This window comes from Vespa mandarinia, chromosome 5 (genome assembly GCF_050613455.1).
Source record: "Vespa mandarinia isolate Hongniang chromosome 5, ASM5061345v1, whole genome shotgun sequence".
Taxonomy (NCBI): domain Eukaryota; kingdom Metazoa; phylum Arthropoda; class Insecta; order Hymenoptera; family Vespidae; genus Vespa; species Vespa mandarinia.
This window is the reverse complement of record NC_140814.1, coordinates 3312501-3333463: the sequence shown is the minus strand read 5'-3', so window position 1 is coordinate 3333463 and position 20963 is coordinate 3312501. Positions and strand designations below refer to the sequence as shown.

General features: G+C 29.4%; 2 protein-coding genes across 12 annotated transcripts in view; one reads left to right on the top strand and one right to left on the bottom strand.

Moving 5' to 3' along the window:
* Positions 1–1128: 1128 nt before the first annotated feature.
* On the bottom strand, positions 1129–18297 carry Alh (coiled coil domain containing protein Alhambra). Of its 4 annotated transcripts, none has more exons than XM_085657112.1 (14): positions 17741–18297; positions 17568–17647; positions 17246–17410; positions 16959–17156; positions 16154–16831; positions 15718–16049; positions 14077–14556; positions 13801–13984; positions 13470–13671; positions 13062–13214; positions 12702–12969; positions 12474–12602; positions 12230–12382; positions 1129–1393 (listed from the first exon to the last, which is right to left on the bottom strand). In XM_085657112.1, exons 1-13 carry the CDS (start codon positions 17847–17849, stop codon positions 12232–12234), a joined length of 3129 nt encoding a protein of 1042 aa, XP_085513238.1. In that variant the 5' UTR covers positions 17850–18297; the 3' UTR covers positions 1129–1393; positions 12230–12231. The 4 variants fall into 4 exon arrangements, with proteins under 4 accessions (XP_085513238.1, XP_085513237.1, XP_035722334.1 ...); XM_085657111.1 differs by lacking the exon at positions 1129–1393 and adding an exon at positions 8626–9008; XM_035866441.2 differs by lacking the exon at positions 1129–1393 and having other exon boundaries at positions 11376–12382.
* A 592-nt stretch (positions 18298–18889) lies between these two features.
* Positions 18890–20963, top strand: part of LOC118441670 (uncharacterized) — a 6264-nt gene continuing 4190 nt past the window's right edge. Inside the window, exons 1-2 of one of the 8 annotated variants that reach the window (XR_014982218.1) lie at positions 18890–19718; positions 20376–20548. Coding sequence is in view for 2 of the 8 variants with exons in the window: in XM_085657137.1 (XP_085513263.1) it covers positions 19061–19718 (658 nt within the window). In the remaining 6 variants the exon portion in view is untranslated. Of the gene's footprint in view, positions 19719–20375; positions 20549–20658; positions 20776–20963 lie in introns of those variants that run through there. The other 7 variants (XM_085657134.1, XM_085657135.1, XM_085657138.1 and 4 more) reach the window with 7 other exon arrangements.

The window sequence follows — 20963 nt, the reverse complement described above, 5'->3', positions numbered from 1 at the left end:
GTCTGTATTTAACGGTTCGAGAAATCGAGGGGAGTCTACGTCGATTTGTGGACAATTAGGAACAATTTCGTGTTCTCTTGAAGGAGAGAAAGAGAGAGAGAGAGAGAGAGTGAAAGAAAGTGAGTGAGAGAGAGAGAGAGAGAGAGAGAGAGAGAGACGAAGAGATGAAAGGGAAAGAAAAGAATCTGTCAACGTCATCCTCGTAGACATTTTCTTACAATTAACGACATTCATTAGAATCCTTTTCTTGTTCCGTACGTTCTTCCTCGTCATTTTGTTTTAATTACTGGGGGGGGGGGAAAGGAAAAAAATTTAAATGGCATTTTTTTTCTTCTTTTATAAATAAAGATATAACAGAGAATATTTCTCACTATTCTGTAAAAATAAAACGATATCATTAGAGCGAATTGTGGAAAAATTTTCTGCCATTGCTTTTTTTTTTTCTTTACCTTTTTTTTTCTTTATAAACGAATCTTTATAATAAACTGTTTTTTATTCTTTTTTTACATTGTAAGAAAAAAATGTGATCGTATACGTTATTTACATTATTACGATATTTGCTCTATGTATATTAAATCAATTCTTGTATATAGTACATGAGATTAGAAAAAAGTGATATATACATATACATATATATATATATATATATATATATATATATTTATATATGTATAGAGAAAGAGAGAGAGAGAGAACGTAATAATTATCACACAAAGCGTTTAATACACGATCGTATACGTATATATACATATCTCTTTCTCATAGGATTAATGATAATACTCGTACAATACATGATAGATTACTTATCCTGTATAGTTTACGCAGGTGTGTCGATACACCTGCGTTTATCGCTTAAAATGCTTGGCCCTTATCAGAAAGGACTTTTGATCTACGCACAATGTGAAATAATAATCGAGTGATATCGTCGCTCGTATAATTTGTATGATCGGTGCGTAAAGAAGAAAGAAAAGGAAACAAATTTTTCACAAAAAGAAATCTTTTAAAAAATCTTATACATTTGTACGAACTTCGAAATTATTTTATTTATTCTCTTTCTCTCTCTCTCTTCCTCCCCCCCTCTCTCTCTCTCTCTCTCTCTCTCTCTCCCGAGATTATGAAAGAAAAAAGGAATGAAGAAGAAAAGAAAAAAATTATGGAGATGTATGGGGGTAAGTGCGAAAACTCGATACATCGTACTAGGTCGGATTTAATCGGCTCGAACGTCATGGTGTTAAGACCCCGTGAAAATTAGCAAACCATAGAGACCACGTCGTCTCATAGATCGTCCCATACGACAGTAGTATATAGGGTGCATCGGGGGCGCATTAAAGGTCGTCTGACCCTCTCGTCGGTTAAGGGCTAAGAGGCGGCGCACTTGTGTTGATCCTCGCAGCTGGAGTGACATACAAAAGTAGATATTCATTCTCAATTCACAACCTCCTAATAAAAGCTACATCCATCTTCGTTCATCGTATAAATATTTTACGAAGAAAACGATTAGAGAGAGAAACTAAAATTATTTCATACATAATTGAACACTATGAAACAATGAAAGATTGATCACGATGATTAGGAAAAAAAATATTTTACGTTAGAAAAAAATATTTGAATTAATTCGAGAGAGTAAAAAAAAAAAAACAAATTTAGCGAGCGCAATCTCGAGGGAAAAAGAAAAAGAAATGAAAGAAAATGAAAAAAAAAAGAAAAAAAAACAAAAACAAAAAGAAAAATTTCGTAACATATTAAACATAAATACGCGTAGATGCAAGGTGCAAGACAAGACAAAAAAAAATCAGAGAGAAGCATGTCGCTTTAATTCCGAAGGGTGCGAAGCGTTATCGAGTCGAGTAAAAGAGAGCATCTATCCGCTACTCTAAGCCCTTTCGTGATTGTATCCCCTATGTCCATAGAAATAGGGCTAGGCAAATACCTGGACAGCTGCACCCCTGAAGCGGTTTCTAAAGTCCGCCAAAATCTACCCCTCGCGAATGATCGCTTCGAGAGATCGCTTTCGCGCTTTTGCACCAACTTCACCCCCGCCCCCTACCCTTCACCCATTTTTTTCAACCTCCTCTTCCTCCTCTTCCTCCTTTTTCTAAGTACCCCAACGATCTTCATTGTATTTCGATTAGCTAGCCACCGTACCAAACTAAATACAAAATCCAACCCCCTATATCCATTTTCAACGTTCTATCCTATTGTGTTTTAATAACAGTTTTATTAGCAACGTTTATATATATATATATATATGAATATTTTTATGGATGTTGAAAATCAATATCAGTAATTTAAATATGGAATGGATGAACGAAAAAAAGAAATGAATGAATGAATGAATTAATTAATTAATTAATTAATTAATTAATTAATTTCTATTTGAACGAATTTTTTCATCCGTTTTTATTTAATTTTTTACAAAGTCTAATCTGACTTCGAAATTATAGATGTCTAGTATCAGTCAGTAATTATAAATATTATCTATTTATTAATTTTAAATCGTAATTAAATAAGTATTGTTAAAATTATTTAAATTGCATAATTACGAATGATTTTTCAAGAACGAATATATATGTATATGTAGAAGAACAAATAATTTTTAAATAATTCAAATTCAAATGACAAAATGAAAAAATATATGACTTAGATTACTTTGTAGACCAGCATTATTTTTTTCTGTATTTTTTTCTAAATCTTATTCCATATTTTCGTGACATAGTCAATATGTTAACGTTTGCCAAATATAGATTATGTTATTAGAGAGAAAGAGAGAGAGAGAGAGAGAGAGAGAAATTTTAACGTTATATAATTCTTTTCTTATTTATCATTTCATATTCAGAAAATTAATGTTTGCCAACTGTAAATATAAATTAAATTTGCTACAGTATAGTTACGAGTTTCACATTACATAATTTTTTTTTCAATAAAAATTATATTATTATATAATTTTTGTTTCAATAAAAATTATATAAAATAAAAAACAAAAAGCAAAAAAAAAAAAATAAAAAAAGGAAAGAAAGAAAGAAAAACCAAGAAATAAAAAAATTTGCAAAAATTAATAAAAACAAAAATAATTGAAAAATATATTTTCTGTAATCCATTGCAAAGAGTTATTATAACGATGGATAAAAAAAAAAAAAAAAAAAAAAAGAAAAAAGAAAAAAATAGAAATGGAGCTGAGAGAGGTTCCGTCGGATGCGTTTAAATTGGAGCACACAAGTGAAAGAGAGGTATAGGGGACGAGGGAGGGGAGCAGGAATCGATCTGTATCTTCTCGATAAGCATCGAGAAGCTTCGTCGTTAAATCCACCGTCTCAAATGAAATCCTATTAACTTGACTATGCTAAAAGTTCTCTTCCCATACTATCAGAGTATTTTACTTTTAAAATATTATAATACGAAATAAACTTTTGATAAACGTATTACAACATAGTATATAATAAATTATTAAATAGATATTACAAATCAAATTAAGATGGTGCAAAGACATTAAAGAATTATCAAAAAATAATTAATTAATTTCGCATGAAATTCAACGAATTAACGAATTCGATAGTTCGTCGATTTTTTGAAGAAAAAAAAAAAGAAAAAGAAAAGAAAAACGAATCGACAAAGATCATTTATAAAAATAACTAAAAGATATTTTCTAAATAACATTTTTCACGTATCGACATAAAAGAACGATCTTCTATATGTGTATGTACAATGTATATAAATATATATGTACACATATATATCTACGTACATATATACATACATATATATATATGTACTCGCGTGTTCTCGTATAATATCGATTTGTCAGAGAGGAGGTCGCAGGTGAGTATTCCCACGATCGTTGCTCGAACAGCGACAAAAGTTGAAGAATCGTCCGTCAACCGAGTGACGTTTCTGCGAAATAGTCGTGGTGCTCGTTTATCTACAGACCAAGGAAGTTCATTTCCTGTTATTACTTTTCTTTTCTTTTTATCTCCTTATTTCGAGTAAATTTATCTCGAGTTTTCTAAACGTTAGCGTTTACTTTACCCTATCACAATTTATTGAAATTTATCTCATTAAAGTCCAACTGATATCTGATTAAATTTTAGAAGAAAAAAAGAAAAAAAGAAAAAAAGTAAGAAAAATTAATCACCAACATTCAATCTAATTTTCTTAACAATAAAATTGTATTTCTTTTTCCTTCTTTTATCTCAAGTAACATAATTTTTTTGTATTTACAATTCCTTAATATCTCCGATATTTATGATAATTCATTGAATCAAATTCTAATTAAATTTTAATAAAAGAAAAAGAAAAGAAGAAAAAAAGAAATATTTGTCTCTCTAACTATTTTCTAGTTTATATTTTATAAACTATAATCTAGTTTAACATGATTGCATAACGATTAGTAAATGAAAAATAATATATATATATATATATATATATATATATATATATATATATATATCGATAATTGAATAATAAAATTTTCCAATTTATTATTGTAATTTATTAAAGTCAAATTTAAAATCTAGATTTTAGAGAAAAAAAATTTGAATCAATAATTCTCCTTGAATAACTATTAGAAATGAAAAAATAATATGTTAATAGCCCTAAAAAAAAATATATTAAATAGGTTGATTATTGGATTGATATCGATCGATATCGATCGATTTTAAAGAATATACTTGTCGCTTAGCCTTCTTTATTACATGCTTTTCCATATGCACAAAATTACATTACAAAATCGTATAATACATCGTCCAAGTTCCTCGGTCAAACTTATACAATGTATGGATCGACGAATCGAACCAATGAGATAACGCATCGACGATATTTCCAAAAAACAAATAACAAAAAAAAAAAAAAAAAAAAAAAAGAAAAGTAAAGAAAAAGAAAGAAAAAACAAAAGGTCGAACGATTCTCCTTCGTTTTATGTGTAATACATTTCTCCTTTCTTTTCTTTTTTTCTTCATTTCTTTTCATTGACTCAAGATCGACTTTTTTCAAGACGCCATTTTTTTTTTTTATACAAAGAAGAAAAATTGTTCGTCCAACTCGATTTCGAAAATATCGTCGACTTCTCTACGCATTTATTTATTTATTTATTCATCATCATCATCATCATCACCACCACCATCATCATCATCATCATAATCATCATCATCGTCATCATCATCTTTTCATCTCTCACGAGCGTAATAAAAAAAAGCGATCGGCCTTTTTCTTGATGATAAAAACTTCATTCATTTTTTTATCCTGTACGAGTAGGTACATACAATATGTGTGTATACGAGGGTTCGATTCAAAAGTCGCTGTCAGCAAGTAGCCATCTTTCTTTTATAATTTTTCTGGTTTTCTCTTTCTCTTTATTTTTCATTGATCTCTATAGAAAAAGAGAAAAGCTAAAAAACGATAAATATATGCATTCCAGCGATTTTTGAACGAGCTTATGTGATTCGCTTCCTTACTTTTTTTTTTAATCCCCCCCCACTCTCTTTCTCTCTCTTTCGCTCTCTTTCTCCTTCGATATACGATCAGTGTCGTATAAAAAATCGATCAAATATAATTCGTCGAAATTTATTTCCAAGCTAACATAAAAATTTATTTCAATTTCTTTTTTTCTTTTTTTTCTATCCTTTTTTTTCACACAACCACGATACAAAAGATCATCGATAATCCTTCTTTTGTATTTCTTTGTTTTTACTTTGTTCTTCTTCTTCTTCTTATTTATTACTTTAAACTGTTTAGACGAACTTTGCCTTATATTTTTTTTTACAGAAACAGAACGGAGTTACAGAAAAAAGAAAAGAATATACGTAATGAGAAACGTCGCTTGTGCAAAACTCTGTGTCTTTTTTCATGTTTTTTTTTTTCTTTTCTTTTCTTTTTTAAACGATATTAAGTCCACTCTTTCTCGCTCGCTCGCTGTCTTTTTCCTTTCATTTTTATTATTTTTTTTTTTCAATCCTTCTTTTTATTTTTTATTTATTTTTTTTCTTAAAAACACATCGTATCAAAACTTTAGCATTAGGTATAACAATTTGTTGTATCGTCTATTTCGTACAAAATCGAGACTTTGATAAAGAGCCGGCCACAATGTGATATAATTCGAACGCCGCTCTTTCCTCCATTTATTTGTTTATCTATTTATTAATTTTATTTTTGTGTAATATTTCTTTCTTTTCTTTTTCGCATTTCTTTTGTAAAGGAGAGGGAGGGGGGCAGGTGGGAGGGAACAAAAAAGAAAAAAAAGAAAAACAAACAAAAACGAATCAAAATCTAGCGTCAAAACAAATCTATCGACAAATTTTCCCATTATGAATTGATACATACATATATATATATATATATATATATATATATATATATATTTTTTATCTCACAAGGTCTTTTATTCTTCTTGATCGTATTCATTTTAAAAGACGCAGCTTACTTATTCTTCTCGCACACGCCCATATATACGCCAATAATATTAATATAATTATGAACACTCACGCACAACCTCCATACACATAGACGCCTTACATAAACAGATATATATGCAATATATCTCGTTACGCACGCGAACAATTTTTCTTATCGAAATTTTCTTAATAAAGCTTCTAGCGGCGTAAATAGACGAAAAACAAAAAAAAAAACAAAAAAAAAGAAAAACAAAAGAAAAGATAAAAAAGAAATCATTATACATATCGAAAGAAAAAAGGAAAAAAAAAAGAACAAACGAACGAACAAACCAATCGAAAAAAGAAAAGAAAAGAAAAGAAAGAAAGAACAAAATCCACACGAAATGAAACAACAAAAGCAAGAAAAAAATGGGGTGGATCGAGGGGTGGTATGTTATAAAAAAAATAATCAAACTGAGAGTATTAATAATCCTCAGTAATGTGCGTGCCAAGAGAAGAGGATACTACACCTCTCTTACAAATCGTATCGAATTAGATCTTAATTCTCACTTCTCGTTTTCTCTCTCTCTCTCTCTCTCCTTTTCTAATATTAATAACACACGATTCTAATATATCTAACTCGAAAAATGATTAGGAACTCGTCCATGTATTTCTCTATAATAAGATTGAACACGCGTTAAGGACTAAAATAAACTTTTTATCTTGATATTTTATGTTTGTAATACGTATGATTAATAATAATAATTATCATAATAGTAATAATAATAATAATAATAATAATAATAATAATAATAATAATAATAATAATAATAATAATAATTATATTGATAATAATAATAAAAATAATAACGATAATAATAATGATGATGATGATGATAATAATAATAATAATAATAATAATAATAATAATAATAATAATAATAATAATAATAATAATAATAATAATAATAATAATAATAATAATAATATTAATAATAATAAAAATAATAATAATAATAATAATAATAATAATAATAATAATAATAATAATAATAATAATAATAATAATAATAATAATAATAATACGATTAATGCACGATAAACCAAAAAAGGAACTAAACGTCGAACTTGTGAAAAATAAAATTTCTTTAGAAAGAACTTCGCCGGTTCGCACACTTCTCATCTTTTTTTTTTCTTATTTTCCTTTTTTTTTTTTTTTTTTATTTTTTTAACATTAATTACGATAGACACAAACATTGACATCGTGTTTTTACTTTTGTAATAATTTCTTTCATCTTCTCCTTCGTATTTCTTTTTTCTGATTTTTCTTTCCGTTTATCTTTTTCCTTCATTAAATTCTTATAATATCGCCTGAAAAAAATTTCTCTTATCTACATCACACGTTCATAATAGCCGAGATAAATCCTATGAGAAGTATCGAGGGAGTTCGGTAATTCGATTGCAAAAAATTTGGCACGTTCATCATCATCATCATCATCATCATCATCATCATCATCATCATCATCATCATCATCATCATCACCACCACCACCATCATCATCATCGTCTTCATCATCATCATCATCATCATCATCATCATCATCATCGTCGTCGTCATTATCATCATCAGCAGCAAACATCATCATTTGTGTAAAAATAACGTCGCAGTGCTCTGTGGTTTTTCTTTCTTTCTCATTCATTTCTCTTCTTTCTGTTTTTCTTCATTGCCGATCCTTACACTCTTTGACTTTTTAATTTTTATTTATTTATTCCTTTTTTTTCTGTAGTAGACGTATATCACAATCCTCGTCAATCTTTTCATCGTCTCTTTTCTTCTCTTTCTCTCTCTCTTGCTTCTTTTTATTTATTAATTTTTTTTCCTTTTTCTTTTAATTTTTACAATGGATATTTCATGTGTATAATCATTATATTTTTAATACAATATATAGTTACTATACTGACGCATAAAATATTTTTCATTAGTACAAACGCGATGAGATGTTTATCTTTTACTGAAATTATTCTCACTTGACGTATTCAAATATTTTCTTTTCTTTTTTTTTCTTTCTTTCTTTTTTTTTTTTTTTTTTTGTTTTTTTTTTCTTTCTTTTTTTTAATCATCTTTTTCTTCATATTTTAGAAATCCTAACGAACTTTCGATAGAGTAGTCGTCAATCGTGTATCTTGATGTATCGATAATACGAGGAAATATATAGAGAAATGATTTTTTATCCATTTCTAAATATTTCAGATTTACTGTAAGATATGAAAAATTGATTACATTGACGGTCAATGTTTCGCTTTTAATATTCAAAAATGTTTAATAATCTGTATATACGTATATAGAATTTTTTATATTATTATAAAGACCCATGATCGACGTACTCAAAGGAAAACTCGACAGAATTTTGAGTAATAAACCGATTTCCCTGAGTGGTGATAAGCTATTCTGTAAGTTTGGTGTTTCGACGTCTATCATTTATATTTATTTTTATTTTTATTTTATCTTATCTTTTTTGTTTGTCTATTTGTTTGTTTGTTTCTTCGCTTGTCCCATACGTATTAATTTTTTCCTTTCTTTTTTTTCCGTTTCCTTTAATTACATAATTTAATCGTAGAAGATCCTTAATCCGAAGTTCGCCCACGCTTAAAGAAAAAAAAATTTCAATTTCTCCAAGTAGTCACATTTGTTAATTAAATTCAATATTTCGATCTAATGCAAAAGCATCAGAGACAAAATACATATCATTTCCAATTAAAAAAAGAAAATGAAATTTTGTCGTTCGCTTTTTTACAAAAAGAAAAAAAAAAAAAAAGAAAGAAAATACTTTTTTTTTTCTTTTTTTCTTTTTTTTTTACCTATTTTGAACACAATTAAGATTTTTAAATTAACGAAGAACACGTTATGGCAAAATCAGTCATAACTCGTAACGCAATTTGGTTTTTTCTAATATTATTTTTATAAACTTATATATTTCAAATTGAAACTCTTTTATGTTTTCGATTTTAAGTCTTTATGTTCTTGGGATTATGATGAATTTTTCTTTTTTTTTTTCTTTTTTTTTTTTTCTTTTTTCCTTTTTTTACTTTAGCCTTACAAAACTTTTTCAACAATTTTTCAAATATAAATCAAATAATATATACGCTTAAATTTAAAGATTAATAATAATAATCATTACAACGTATAATAGTTGTATACATATATATATTAAAAAAAAAAAAAAAAAAAAAAAAAAAAAAATCAATTATTATTTATATTTCCAATAAGTCTAATACTTGCTAAGTAAAATATTTTTTTCTAATTAAGAAATATCATTTTATAATAAAAACTGAGATAAGAGATATGCGTTCATCATAATCACCGAGTACACATCGTAAACAAATTCATTTAAGAAAAAGAAAAGATATATATATATATATATATATAAAAGATATATATATTATATATATATATATATATATATATATATATAATAAAAAATAAAATAATATATATATAATAAAAAAAATTGCTTACGATTTCTTTTCGAAAATCTTGCGAGAGTAAGATCAAATGCATTTCCTTAATATCTTTAAATATATAATACACAATTTACCATAGACGTTATAAGTATACCTTACTAATACATCTCTCAATGTATAGAGTCATCTCAAAGAATGTCTGGAATTATACCAATTATACGAGTATCGTAGCAAACTTATATAAATCACGAGAGCACAATATTATTTCTATATATCGTTTTTATAATTAAGCAAACAATGATTGTACGCACCAATTTAGGTGAAGAGATAAATTCGTGAAAGTAATACAGAAAAAGAAAAGGGAAAAAAAAAAAAGAAAAACAAAACAAAACAAAACAAAAAAACAAAAAAAAAAACTTTTTAAAATCACAAAAAAGAAAGAAAAGAAAAATGATTTATATATATATATATATATATATATATATATATATATATATTAAAAAAAAAAAAAAAAAAAAAAAAAAAAGGAAAGAAAGAAAGAAACATAATATACGATCATGCATTTTTGAACAAAACAAAAAAAATGGCAATCGTAGACAACCTATTTCAAAGCTCTTTTCGGTGGAAGGCAGTGCTCGTGTTGTACAATATTTTTTTTTGTTTTGTTTTCTTTTATGCTTTATGCTTTAGTTTAAAATATACATTATAATGTGGCTTTGAAATAGGTTGTGTATCTATTTTTGTTTTTTTTTTTTTTTTTATACTATACACAATACGCCTTCTTAACGGGAACGTTTGATGATGCAATAAAGAAAGTCCCTTTGATATGGCAAATAAATAAATAAACATCAAAATATATTGTTCATTCATTTTAATTCCTGTCCGATATTAAATCACTTATGATATTATTTATATTAAATGATATTACGTCATTGCAAAATGTTCTGTATAACTTACACATGAATTTCATTACTGCACCATCATATGTTTAATATAATCCTAATTAAAATGTACATCTATCGTTTATTATTGCTATTAATCGCGGTAGCTTAACTTACAGTCTACACGTTTGTACATCTGTGGATTTGCTGATCCTTTATGATGTCAACAACACTCAGAGATTGTCTCGTATGTGTTTGACACGTATAAACAAACAAAAAAAAAACGAAAACAAAAAAAAAAAAACAAAAAAAAAAAACCTGTATTCATCATCCCATAGATAACTAATTACACAATGATTTTTTTTCTTTTTCTTTTTTCTTTCAAATGATGACCAAACAAACACCTAGCAAATTCTTCTATTAATTCTTATTCTTTGGTCACGATTGAAATGTCTCTACTCAACGTTCGTTGTGTTCGCTACTACTTCCCCAAGCAGGCACTGTTGTATCCAAAAAATTAAAAAAAAATTAAAAAAAAAAAAAAAGAAAAAAAAAAGAAATAAAGAGAAAAAAAGAACAGAAAAAAAATTAAAAAAAAAAAAAATGTATATATATATATGTATATATTTACTTAATAAATATATATATAAAAAAAAAAAGATTACCGATTACAAAATTTCGATTAATGAATTATATACTAATTCTCAGTCATATTCTTATTTCTTTCTATATTCGAATTTTCTTGATTGCCATTATATTCGCTGATAAATGGATTTTCAGATTTTATAAATTCTTGATTGCCATCAGAACTGCAACGAGTAAATTCAATATACCTTTAACCTGCAGTTCTGCTATAAATCGCTTAACTTAAAAGAAAATAATTCTAATACCATGCCAGATATACATATTAAAACGTTAAATTTGTCTCCGACTGGTGCACAAAAAACAAACTTTAAAAAAATAAAAGAAAAGGAAATAAAACAGTACTTATATTTATAAAATATAGATAGATATAATGCGCTAGACGGATTATTTCGCAATCCGAATCTCATTTACTTCGTATGTATGTTACATACAGAGAGACACATGCATACATAAATACATACATACATACATACATATATGGATGTATATATATGTATATATGTACATATATATATATATATATCTCAAACTTTTATGATCCTTTCATTTTACCCATCATCGTCATCATCGTCATCATCATCATCATCATCACCATCATCATTATTATCATCATTAGCGCTCAGTATAATATGAAATATTAATAATAGATGTATTGCATAATTGAGTAGAGACCGACAAACATGTGCAAAGTCAAGAATTATGGGTAAAACTTTCGATAATATGATTCAATTAATTAAATTCGGCAGTTAATACAAACAAAATACAATTTCCATAATTGTTATTATTCTTCATTGCACGATCTGAACATATAACTAGCCTTTGCATCTATCACGTTTTACGGATGACGAATGTTTTTGTTTATTTCGTAATTGCATCTACCTTCAGCTAGGTTTACCCGGTGGCCCATGGTTAGTCGGAGAAGGTCCATGTGAATGAAGATTATGAACGCTACCTACTTGACTATTAGTGAGACTTGACATTGCTGGTTGATACATTGACGGCATATAACTACTTGATGATTGTGGTACCGATCTAATGAAAATTATTATGGTAATATTTTAATTATCATGTCAATATGTAAGAGAAAGAGAATAAAAACTATTAATTTTCTTCATTAACGTACCGTGGTACACCACGTAAAGGATCAGGGGTTACCGAAGAATTTCTCACTACTCCTGAATTACTAGCTGTAGCCGGTGATACAATGTTACTTTGTTGTCCTTGTAAATATCCACTAGCTGCTGGACTATGTCTATCGTAATCGTCGAAAACAACAAAACAAAAAACAAACCAAAAAATTCACTTTGAATTAACTATAATTATATTATCAGACAATAGACAGTTATCCTACCTTATTGTAGGACTTGGTTGTGGGGCAACCAAAGATCCTCTGTGTTGATACTGAGATAAGGATGCTGCTGCAGGTGGGGAAGGATCTGGTGGTAATCCATTTTCTAACGTTGTCGGATGGTTCACGGAACTAGAATGAGGCATGTATGTATTATTCACGCGAGGTTCTCGATTAACTCTAGGTACAGTGGCTCCGGATGCTCCTGGTGGTACCTCCGGATGTGCGACATTAGGATGAGACGGATTTACCGTAGGATGTACATTATTAACTGTAAATATTTATACGATATAAAAGATATATTATATACAATAAAAGAATAATACAATTTCCTACGGAATCTCATTTGATCCATTGTTTTACCTGGATGTGCACTCGGTTGAGTTGTTAACGGTATTGCGAGTCTCGCATTCACGGCTAATAAATGATCTCTCCTTTGTAAAAGACTATTTACATGTTCCTCCAATCTAAGATTTTCAGCTCTTAACTGATGAAGACACGAAAGTAGTGATGCAACTATAATAAAATTTAATTAATCCATATATATATATATATATATATATATATATATATATATATATATTCTTATTTAAAAGATACTATCAAGCAGGAAGCAGTTTAGTTTAATGAGTGATACAAAAAAAATCAGACTATAACTATATATTATTCATGCATAGATTTAAATCGAAAAAAAAAAAAAAAAAGAAAAAAACCACAAGTTCATATTTCACCACACTCATGCGAACGTAAGCTTATTTTTTCTTGCCGTACACTCACTGTCAAAATGTTGCGCTTGTTCCATTAAGAATTGACTGCCCTGCTCCCATTGTCTTTCTAACAGCTGATCTAATGTTTGTGGAATTGCTCCGCTACCTAACGTTCCAGAACTCGCAGTACTAATATTTGTGTTACTGTTTGTTGAAAAAACAGACGAAAAAGAGGTAGGTGCCGTAGTTGTTTGATTGGATCGTATCTGCATAAAAAAGATTAGTTTCATTATTACATAATTTTAAGGGGGAAAAAAAAAAGAAAAGGAGAAGAAAAAAAAGAAACAGACGTATAAAAAAAAATACGTTACAATTATTATTTATAAGAAACTTACGGAGGCTATTACACGACTGTGCAATTGTGGACCAACTAAATTAGTTGTAGAATTATTTGCTTCTGTAAAAATAGAATGTGCCTCCAATTCTTGTGATAATGTATCAGACATTTTTTGTGCCATTGTTGAAGTCGGATTTAATTGATTTCCTAACATATGTGGCGCACTAACGCCATTTTGAAATCTACAACAAGAATTATGAAATAAAGTTTTTATGATTGAACATATTTATATCTATTTTATAATCAATGATATCATCTATGATACAATCCTTACAGCTTAATATCTTTTTCCTCTTTAGTACTATTTGTCAAAGTTGTTGGTGTATTAGATGCTGGTGGTGTAGGCGTTGTAGACGCAGTACAAGCATTTTTTCTTTTGCGTCGTCCAGGTCCATTGCTACTCATACTTTCAGAACCAGGGCTACTAGGAGGCGAATCTTTAACGGTAGGACCCATCGAGCCTACCGAACCAATACTGCTAAAATGACCACCAGTTACTAACGAAGGGCCTTGTATTATCGATGGAACAGGTGCTACTGATACGGATGGCGGAGGTGTTTGATGATTGTTTCTTCCACCTCGTTTAGAAGTAGTAACAACTGCACTACTGGAAACAGATGTTGCGATCGAGGATATTGGCAGTTGTGATTGCGGTTGTGACGGTGGCTGTGATTGCGATTGTGCTAATGCTGGCTGGCTATTAGATGAGCCACGTTTTGGTTTACGAACCTTGTCTTTGTCCGTAGATTGAGATCTAAAAAATAATTGAGGTCTAAATAAAAATTACGTTAAAAGGAATAGGTATAATTCATAGCAAAACGATAGGAAAATTAATTATTAATATAAAAGATAAATTTTACTTTTTTTTACACCTCATTTTTATATATAAATAACTATTTATATACACTCAAGGAATAAATTTTCTATTAAACACTTTCCGTTTATTAAATTTACTCGTATCAATAGAACCATTAAGCCCAACAGACCGTTATTACCGTTTTGATTTCACGTTACACCCTTCCTTCGTTCGTTGCCCTTCAGGCTTCTTACAGTGAGAAAAATAAACATAACCTCACAACACACGTTTCACTAAATAAACTTATTTAGAAATAAAACGGATCAATTTCACTGTCCTGAAACACTTATTCCTATTTTTAATAAAATTCTATGCTTCTAATAGCATACAAAAATAATAAAATTGATAATTTCTAAATGGCCTCGAGCGAAGCATTGTGCTCAAACACACAAATTAGATCTCACTATATAAACACATATATACTTTTCTATTTATTCCCATGCGTTTTATGTTATATAATTTATGTTACATAACCAAGCGTCATTTATTATTAAACAAATTTCAAATAAAAAAATACTTTTTCACTGAAACAAACTAATGAGAAAAAAGGAGAATAGACTACGACGCGTAAAGAGGTTAGAATGACCTGATTGTTTACTCCTCGTGGCAGCCATTTTGAACGCGCTCAGTGAACTCGAAAACTTCCGATTGGTATTCTTCAGAAATTTTCATAAATTTGAATATTTTTTTTTTTAAGTAGCCACAAATAATATTTTATACGATACAATAAAATCATAATAAAATTTATTTATCATTCCAAATTTGAAAGATCGAATAAACCAATTTAAAAAAAAAAAAAAGAAAAAAAATAAAATAAAATAAATGAATAATTAAAAAATATTTACATTCTAGCGAGAAATCGAATACACGTGGTTCTGTATACTTGTAGATATGATTCCTATCAGCGAGCATGCATTTGAGCAATATGATATTTGAATTTATTAGCATCGTGAGTTATTAGGTAACACAAAAATAGGAAAAAAAAAGAAAGAAAAAAAAAAAAAAAGAAAAAAAATATAATTTAATATAAAATATACGTAGACGTGACTTAATACTTACCGAGATCTTTTAGTAGGTGCTTCCTCTAATGTAAATCTCTCAGTACTTGGCATGATACTAGATCTTGGCTCTGTATTAGCCGCAGTAGTAATTATACTTTGTTGTAATTGTTGATACAACGTAGGGGCGCTTGTTACTACACTTTGGGCTGTACCAGATAAAGAAGTGGCAGTTAAGGGAACAGAAACAACTATACTATTCGAAGTAGTTGTTGGCGATTGAATAGACGTCGATGACTGAGATTGCGTTACTGACATTATCACAGGTGTAGTGGTTGCTTCCGTAGTAACTGGAGTACTTGATGCCGATTGTATTGGACTATCGATTTTTAACTGTAAATAAAATGAAGAATTTTAAACGTGTTAGATGGTATTTGATTCATTTTAAATCCGAGCATAATGAGAGTAATTAAAATTTGTATATTGATAAAAATTACCTTTTTTGCTCTTTCAGGTTCCGTAGTCGTACTAAGACTAGTAGCTTCGGTTATAGTAGGTTGTACGTTATTACTTGGAACTGGTTGCTGTACTACAGAACTTACAGCGACCACGACAGATCCACTAGCCTCGGAACTAACAGATTGATTTGAATTTTCATTTCCTATCACAGTTGGTGTACGTGCACCTGTCTTTCTTCTTTTACTTGTATGACTTGAACCTTTACTAGATTGAGATGAATTAGATTTCGTTTGACTACTATTTTTATGTATCAAATTCGAATTAGAACTTGTCTTTATATTGGCAGCTGTAACGGCTGACGCTGCTGTCACAGAAGCAGACCCATCATGTCCAAATACACTTTCTGACTGCGTAACAATAGTTTCTACAAAATTTGACGTCGTAAATTTTCCGGCATTCGCAGAACCATCTTTGGGAGTGTTACGACCGCTGCTACTTTTGGTGTCATCGGCAACACCATTTACTTCTACATTGGGACTAGTATTGGACTTATTTTTAGAATTTGTAGTAGATTTTGAACTTGATCCTTTCCTTTTACTACTTGACGATGATTTTATCGGAGTTTCCGCTTCTTTCTCAGGAGATGAATCTGACGAACCATTGTCAGCAGGTATAGGTTTGTACGGTGGTATAGTTTTAACATTACCACCTTTTTTCTATAAATCAATGATATGTTAATAGTTAATATAATTTTAATTATAATTTCATTGACAAAAAATTACGGTGAATAAAATAAAAAAATAAAAAAAAATTAAGAGCTCTTATCAAACAAATTATACCAACCAATTTTGAATAATGATGCTGGCAATATCCACAATATTTAACATTATCAAGATAGTTGCCAGCTTCCTCGCAGAGTAAACCAAGAGCTTGAGCGCAGGTAACGTGAAATTGCTGCCTGCAGCCTGTTTTATTACACTGCATACAAGCCCCAACATTTGCTCTGCTTCCTCTTCCTTGTTCTTCGCAAATATAACAAGACTGTAATAATAATAACAAATTTATATAAATATTTTCCTTTCTTCGACTTAAAATAATATCAAAAATATTTCATTGAAAATGACGCTTACTTTACTAAATCTTTCAGAAGGTATAAGTTGTAATATAATGGGTTCCATCGTAGTAACATTGCCAAAACGCACTTCTGGAATATAAAGAGCGCAGACAACATGAGCCCAACCAGCTTGATCCGTCCTTTTGAGCGCTCCATCTTTGCTCGGGCATAATTCACAGCGCTGATCCAATATTTTGCATTAGAAAAGTGATTATGATTGTATTTTTTACTATGGATATAATCCAGACAATAAATCATCCTTTCAGGTATTTAGAAATGCCTGTCGAATGATTACCATGGAATGCCAATTAAATCTATAGAAATTAAAATTAACTTACCACTCGTGCGCTTCGTTCTTGCGATTCACATTTTCTACAATACCAAGGTCCAGTTGGTACTGTAACAATACCATAGCACGCTGAAATATATAAAAACAAGATTATTAACCCATATGATGAAAGACATTTTATTATAATAAATATATCCTCATGTTGATAATTTGATAACGAACCTTGGTGTACAGCGACAGTACAGCCCTGTCCATCGCAATACACCAGCGGATTCTCTGTCCAACCCCTCTCGTCAGAACACACACAGCACCCTCCAAGCATCTCCTTCATGCTGTGCTACAAGCAATTCGGAAGAGGATACTAGCATGAGGAGCTAGGCGAACCGTAGACGGCGACGGGAATGACGCTTGCCCTCCCCATGCGTTTGCATCCTGGCGATGACGATTAACGAATTTCGTTTAAACTTTTTTAATTGTTTAATTTGAAGTATCACGTATCGAAGGATGTACGCACGCACGTACGCACGTACGTATCCTCGTGCACGCGCGTGACGCATTCAACGAGGCCGACCTTAGAAAGCTCCACGCGCTTAATTTCCTTCTTAAAAGATTATTAAAAGCCAATCACCAAAAGGCCCGATTCTTAACGAAATAGAGGTAAACAACGAGACAATAAACACCAGCGAGCCCTAAGCCTTCGAGTTTTACACGAAAAAAAATCTTCGTTTCAAGCGTGCCAGGACGGTTTGTTATTTACGACGGCGCTCTATTTGTTTCGTTGCACGGCCATCTTATTTTGTTGTCGCGCGCGGTCTGCGCATGCGCACACCAAACATCTCTACCCGCGAAAACACAAAGCTCAGTTCAGACGCTCCGTTAAAACTGAGAACGGGGATTAAAAATTTTATGAACTTTTAATAAAATTTATCGATATACGTAATAACATTATCATTGTTCCTTTTTACATATATCATCGTCGATATACATATCGTCATAGAATAAACAATAGATATTAATCAATTTTGAAAATATTACTAGACATTGTCGTAGTATCAAAATATATATATATATATATATATATATATATCGATCCTAAATCATTTTGGAAAGCCAATCAAAATCGTTTACACGATAGCTCGCTAACTTTTATCGTTAGTTCTTAAATCGCGACGATGGAGTATCAACCAATAATCATTGATAATCAATTTATATTAACGTAGTCAAATCTATATTAATTTTAAACTCAGGTTATGATAAAGTTACTACGAATGATATATATATATATTTATAAATATATATATATATATATATATATATATATATATATATATATATGTACGTATGTATAAATGTAGCTCTGTAGAAGGTATATATAACTCTGCTAGAAAGTTACTCGTAAACAAGGTGGTGTTACACGAGAAACGTTTTCACTTTTGTCGTGTGAAATAAAACAACATACATTCATACATATTATATACACACACATATATACATACATAATATATAAATAAAAACGTGCGCGCGCATATATAATATATAATAATGGAGAAAATTTATAAAACATCGGCCGTAGGTTATTACATTAAATTAGCAAGAAAGAATCAGTCAAATGATATTGTGCGTTTCTTAAAGGAAAATTTTAACAACGAAGAAACGATATTCAAGAGTCTTATTAATTCCGGAAGAGTGATAAACGAGGAAGAAGCTAAATTAATAACCGAAGATCAAGAAAATTTTCAAAAAGCAATATTCGAAAGTTCTCCCTGTTTGTTGGCCTACAACGAAAAAACGAAGATGATCGTTGGAATTAATTTAATGATATTGAGTAAAAATTCACGTTTTAATAATTCTAATAATGCCGGTACCAATGCAATATTTCACGATAATATACCAAAATCAAAATTAATCAAGGATTATTATTATTATATGTCTACTATAACCGACAAGATTGATCTTTACGATAGATTTCCAAAGGCCAAAGAAGCATTAGAATTTTACGCTGTCGCCGTTGACAAGGATCATCGTAAAATAGGCTTGTCCTTAGATTTAACGATAGCAGGATTATCGTTGGCAAAAACCTATTCCAACGTTGGATTTATATTTGGTCTTTATACATCGACGTATTCGAAAAGAAGTGCCGAGAAAATAGGTATGAAGAGTTTAGCAGATGTCGATTTGCTAACCTATGTGAACGAAAAGGGTGAGCCAATTTTTCAAGACACTCCACCCCATAATATTGTATCCCTTATGACATTAGAATTATAAACATTATGATATATTTTATTTTCTCGTTATGTTTTTTTTTTTTAATGTATTCTTTTGTTTTTGTTTATTTTTGTTTTCCTTTTCTTAATATATCATACGCATAAACGGAGAGAGAGAGAGGGAGTGAGAGGGAGAGAGAGGGAGAGGGAGAGAGAGAGAGAGAAATGCAAACATGGACGTACATATATACATCTTTTTTTTATTTAGTTATTTTTTTTTTGTTTAATTTTCACTCCCAAAGATCATTGCTCATTGGTCGATTAAATAGTTTCTTTTATCTTTTTCCCTAAGTACGATGCGAGATATCAGTTGTCTATTGGTAAGATACGTGAAAATTGAAATGAAACTAAACGAAACGAAACTAAAAAGCAAAATACAAAAAAGAAAATTGGGGAAAAAAAAAAAGATCGCTGAAATTCTATATCTCGTGTGTATTTTTATTTTCTTTTCTTTTTTTTTTTTTTTTAATTCTTGACTTATGGAACAAGTATCGAAAAGTTTTAGCGTTTGATCGTATCTCTCGAATTGAGACATTAGCACAACAGTATAAGCATTGTACTAAATAAAATTTGTATTTATGTGGATTAAATAGGAACTATATGAAATGATGACGCTCGATTATAAACGGAACTTAAGAGTACTTGATGAAACGTCAAATAGAACTTCGATACGTCATTAGGAAGAAAGAAAAGTCATTAGATAGAAAGAAAAAAATGAACAATGGAAAAGAAACAAAAAAAAAAAGAGAGATCTATTCTTTTATACGTACGTAGATGCATATATATATATAAAATGTATATGTACATAAACATGTATAATAAGTATATAATGCATAGCTATATTAACATAAATAAATACATATATGTATTGCATATATATGAATCGATTTATTATTCATAATACATTATTCACCGTGAAACTTTGACGCTTCTTATGGTGCTCAAGAGAATCCATTTAACGAGTTTTAACGATTCATAAAAGTATTTTTTCTCGTAAGTCAAGTTCCATATTTTTTTTTTTTCTTTTTTTTTCTCGTAATTGAAAGTGGAAGCTATTTTGGTTTGTACGTTTTAACTATATTTTTCTCTTCCTTTTCCTTTGTATGTATATATATATATACATACATACAATGTATATGTACATATATATGTATATATATATATATATACATACATACAAT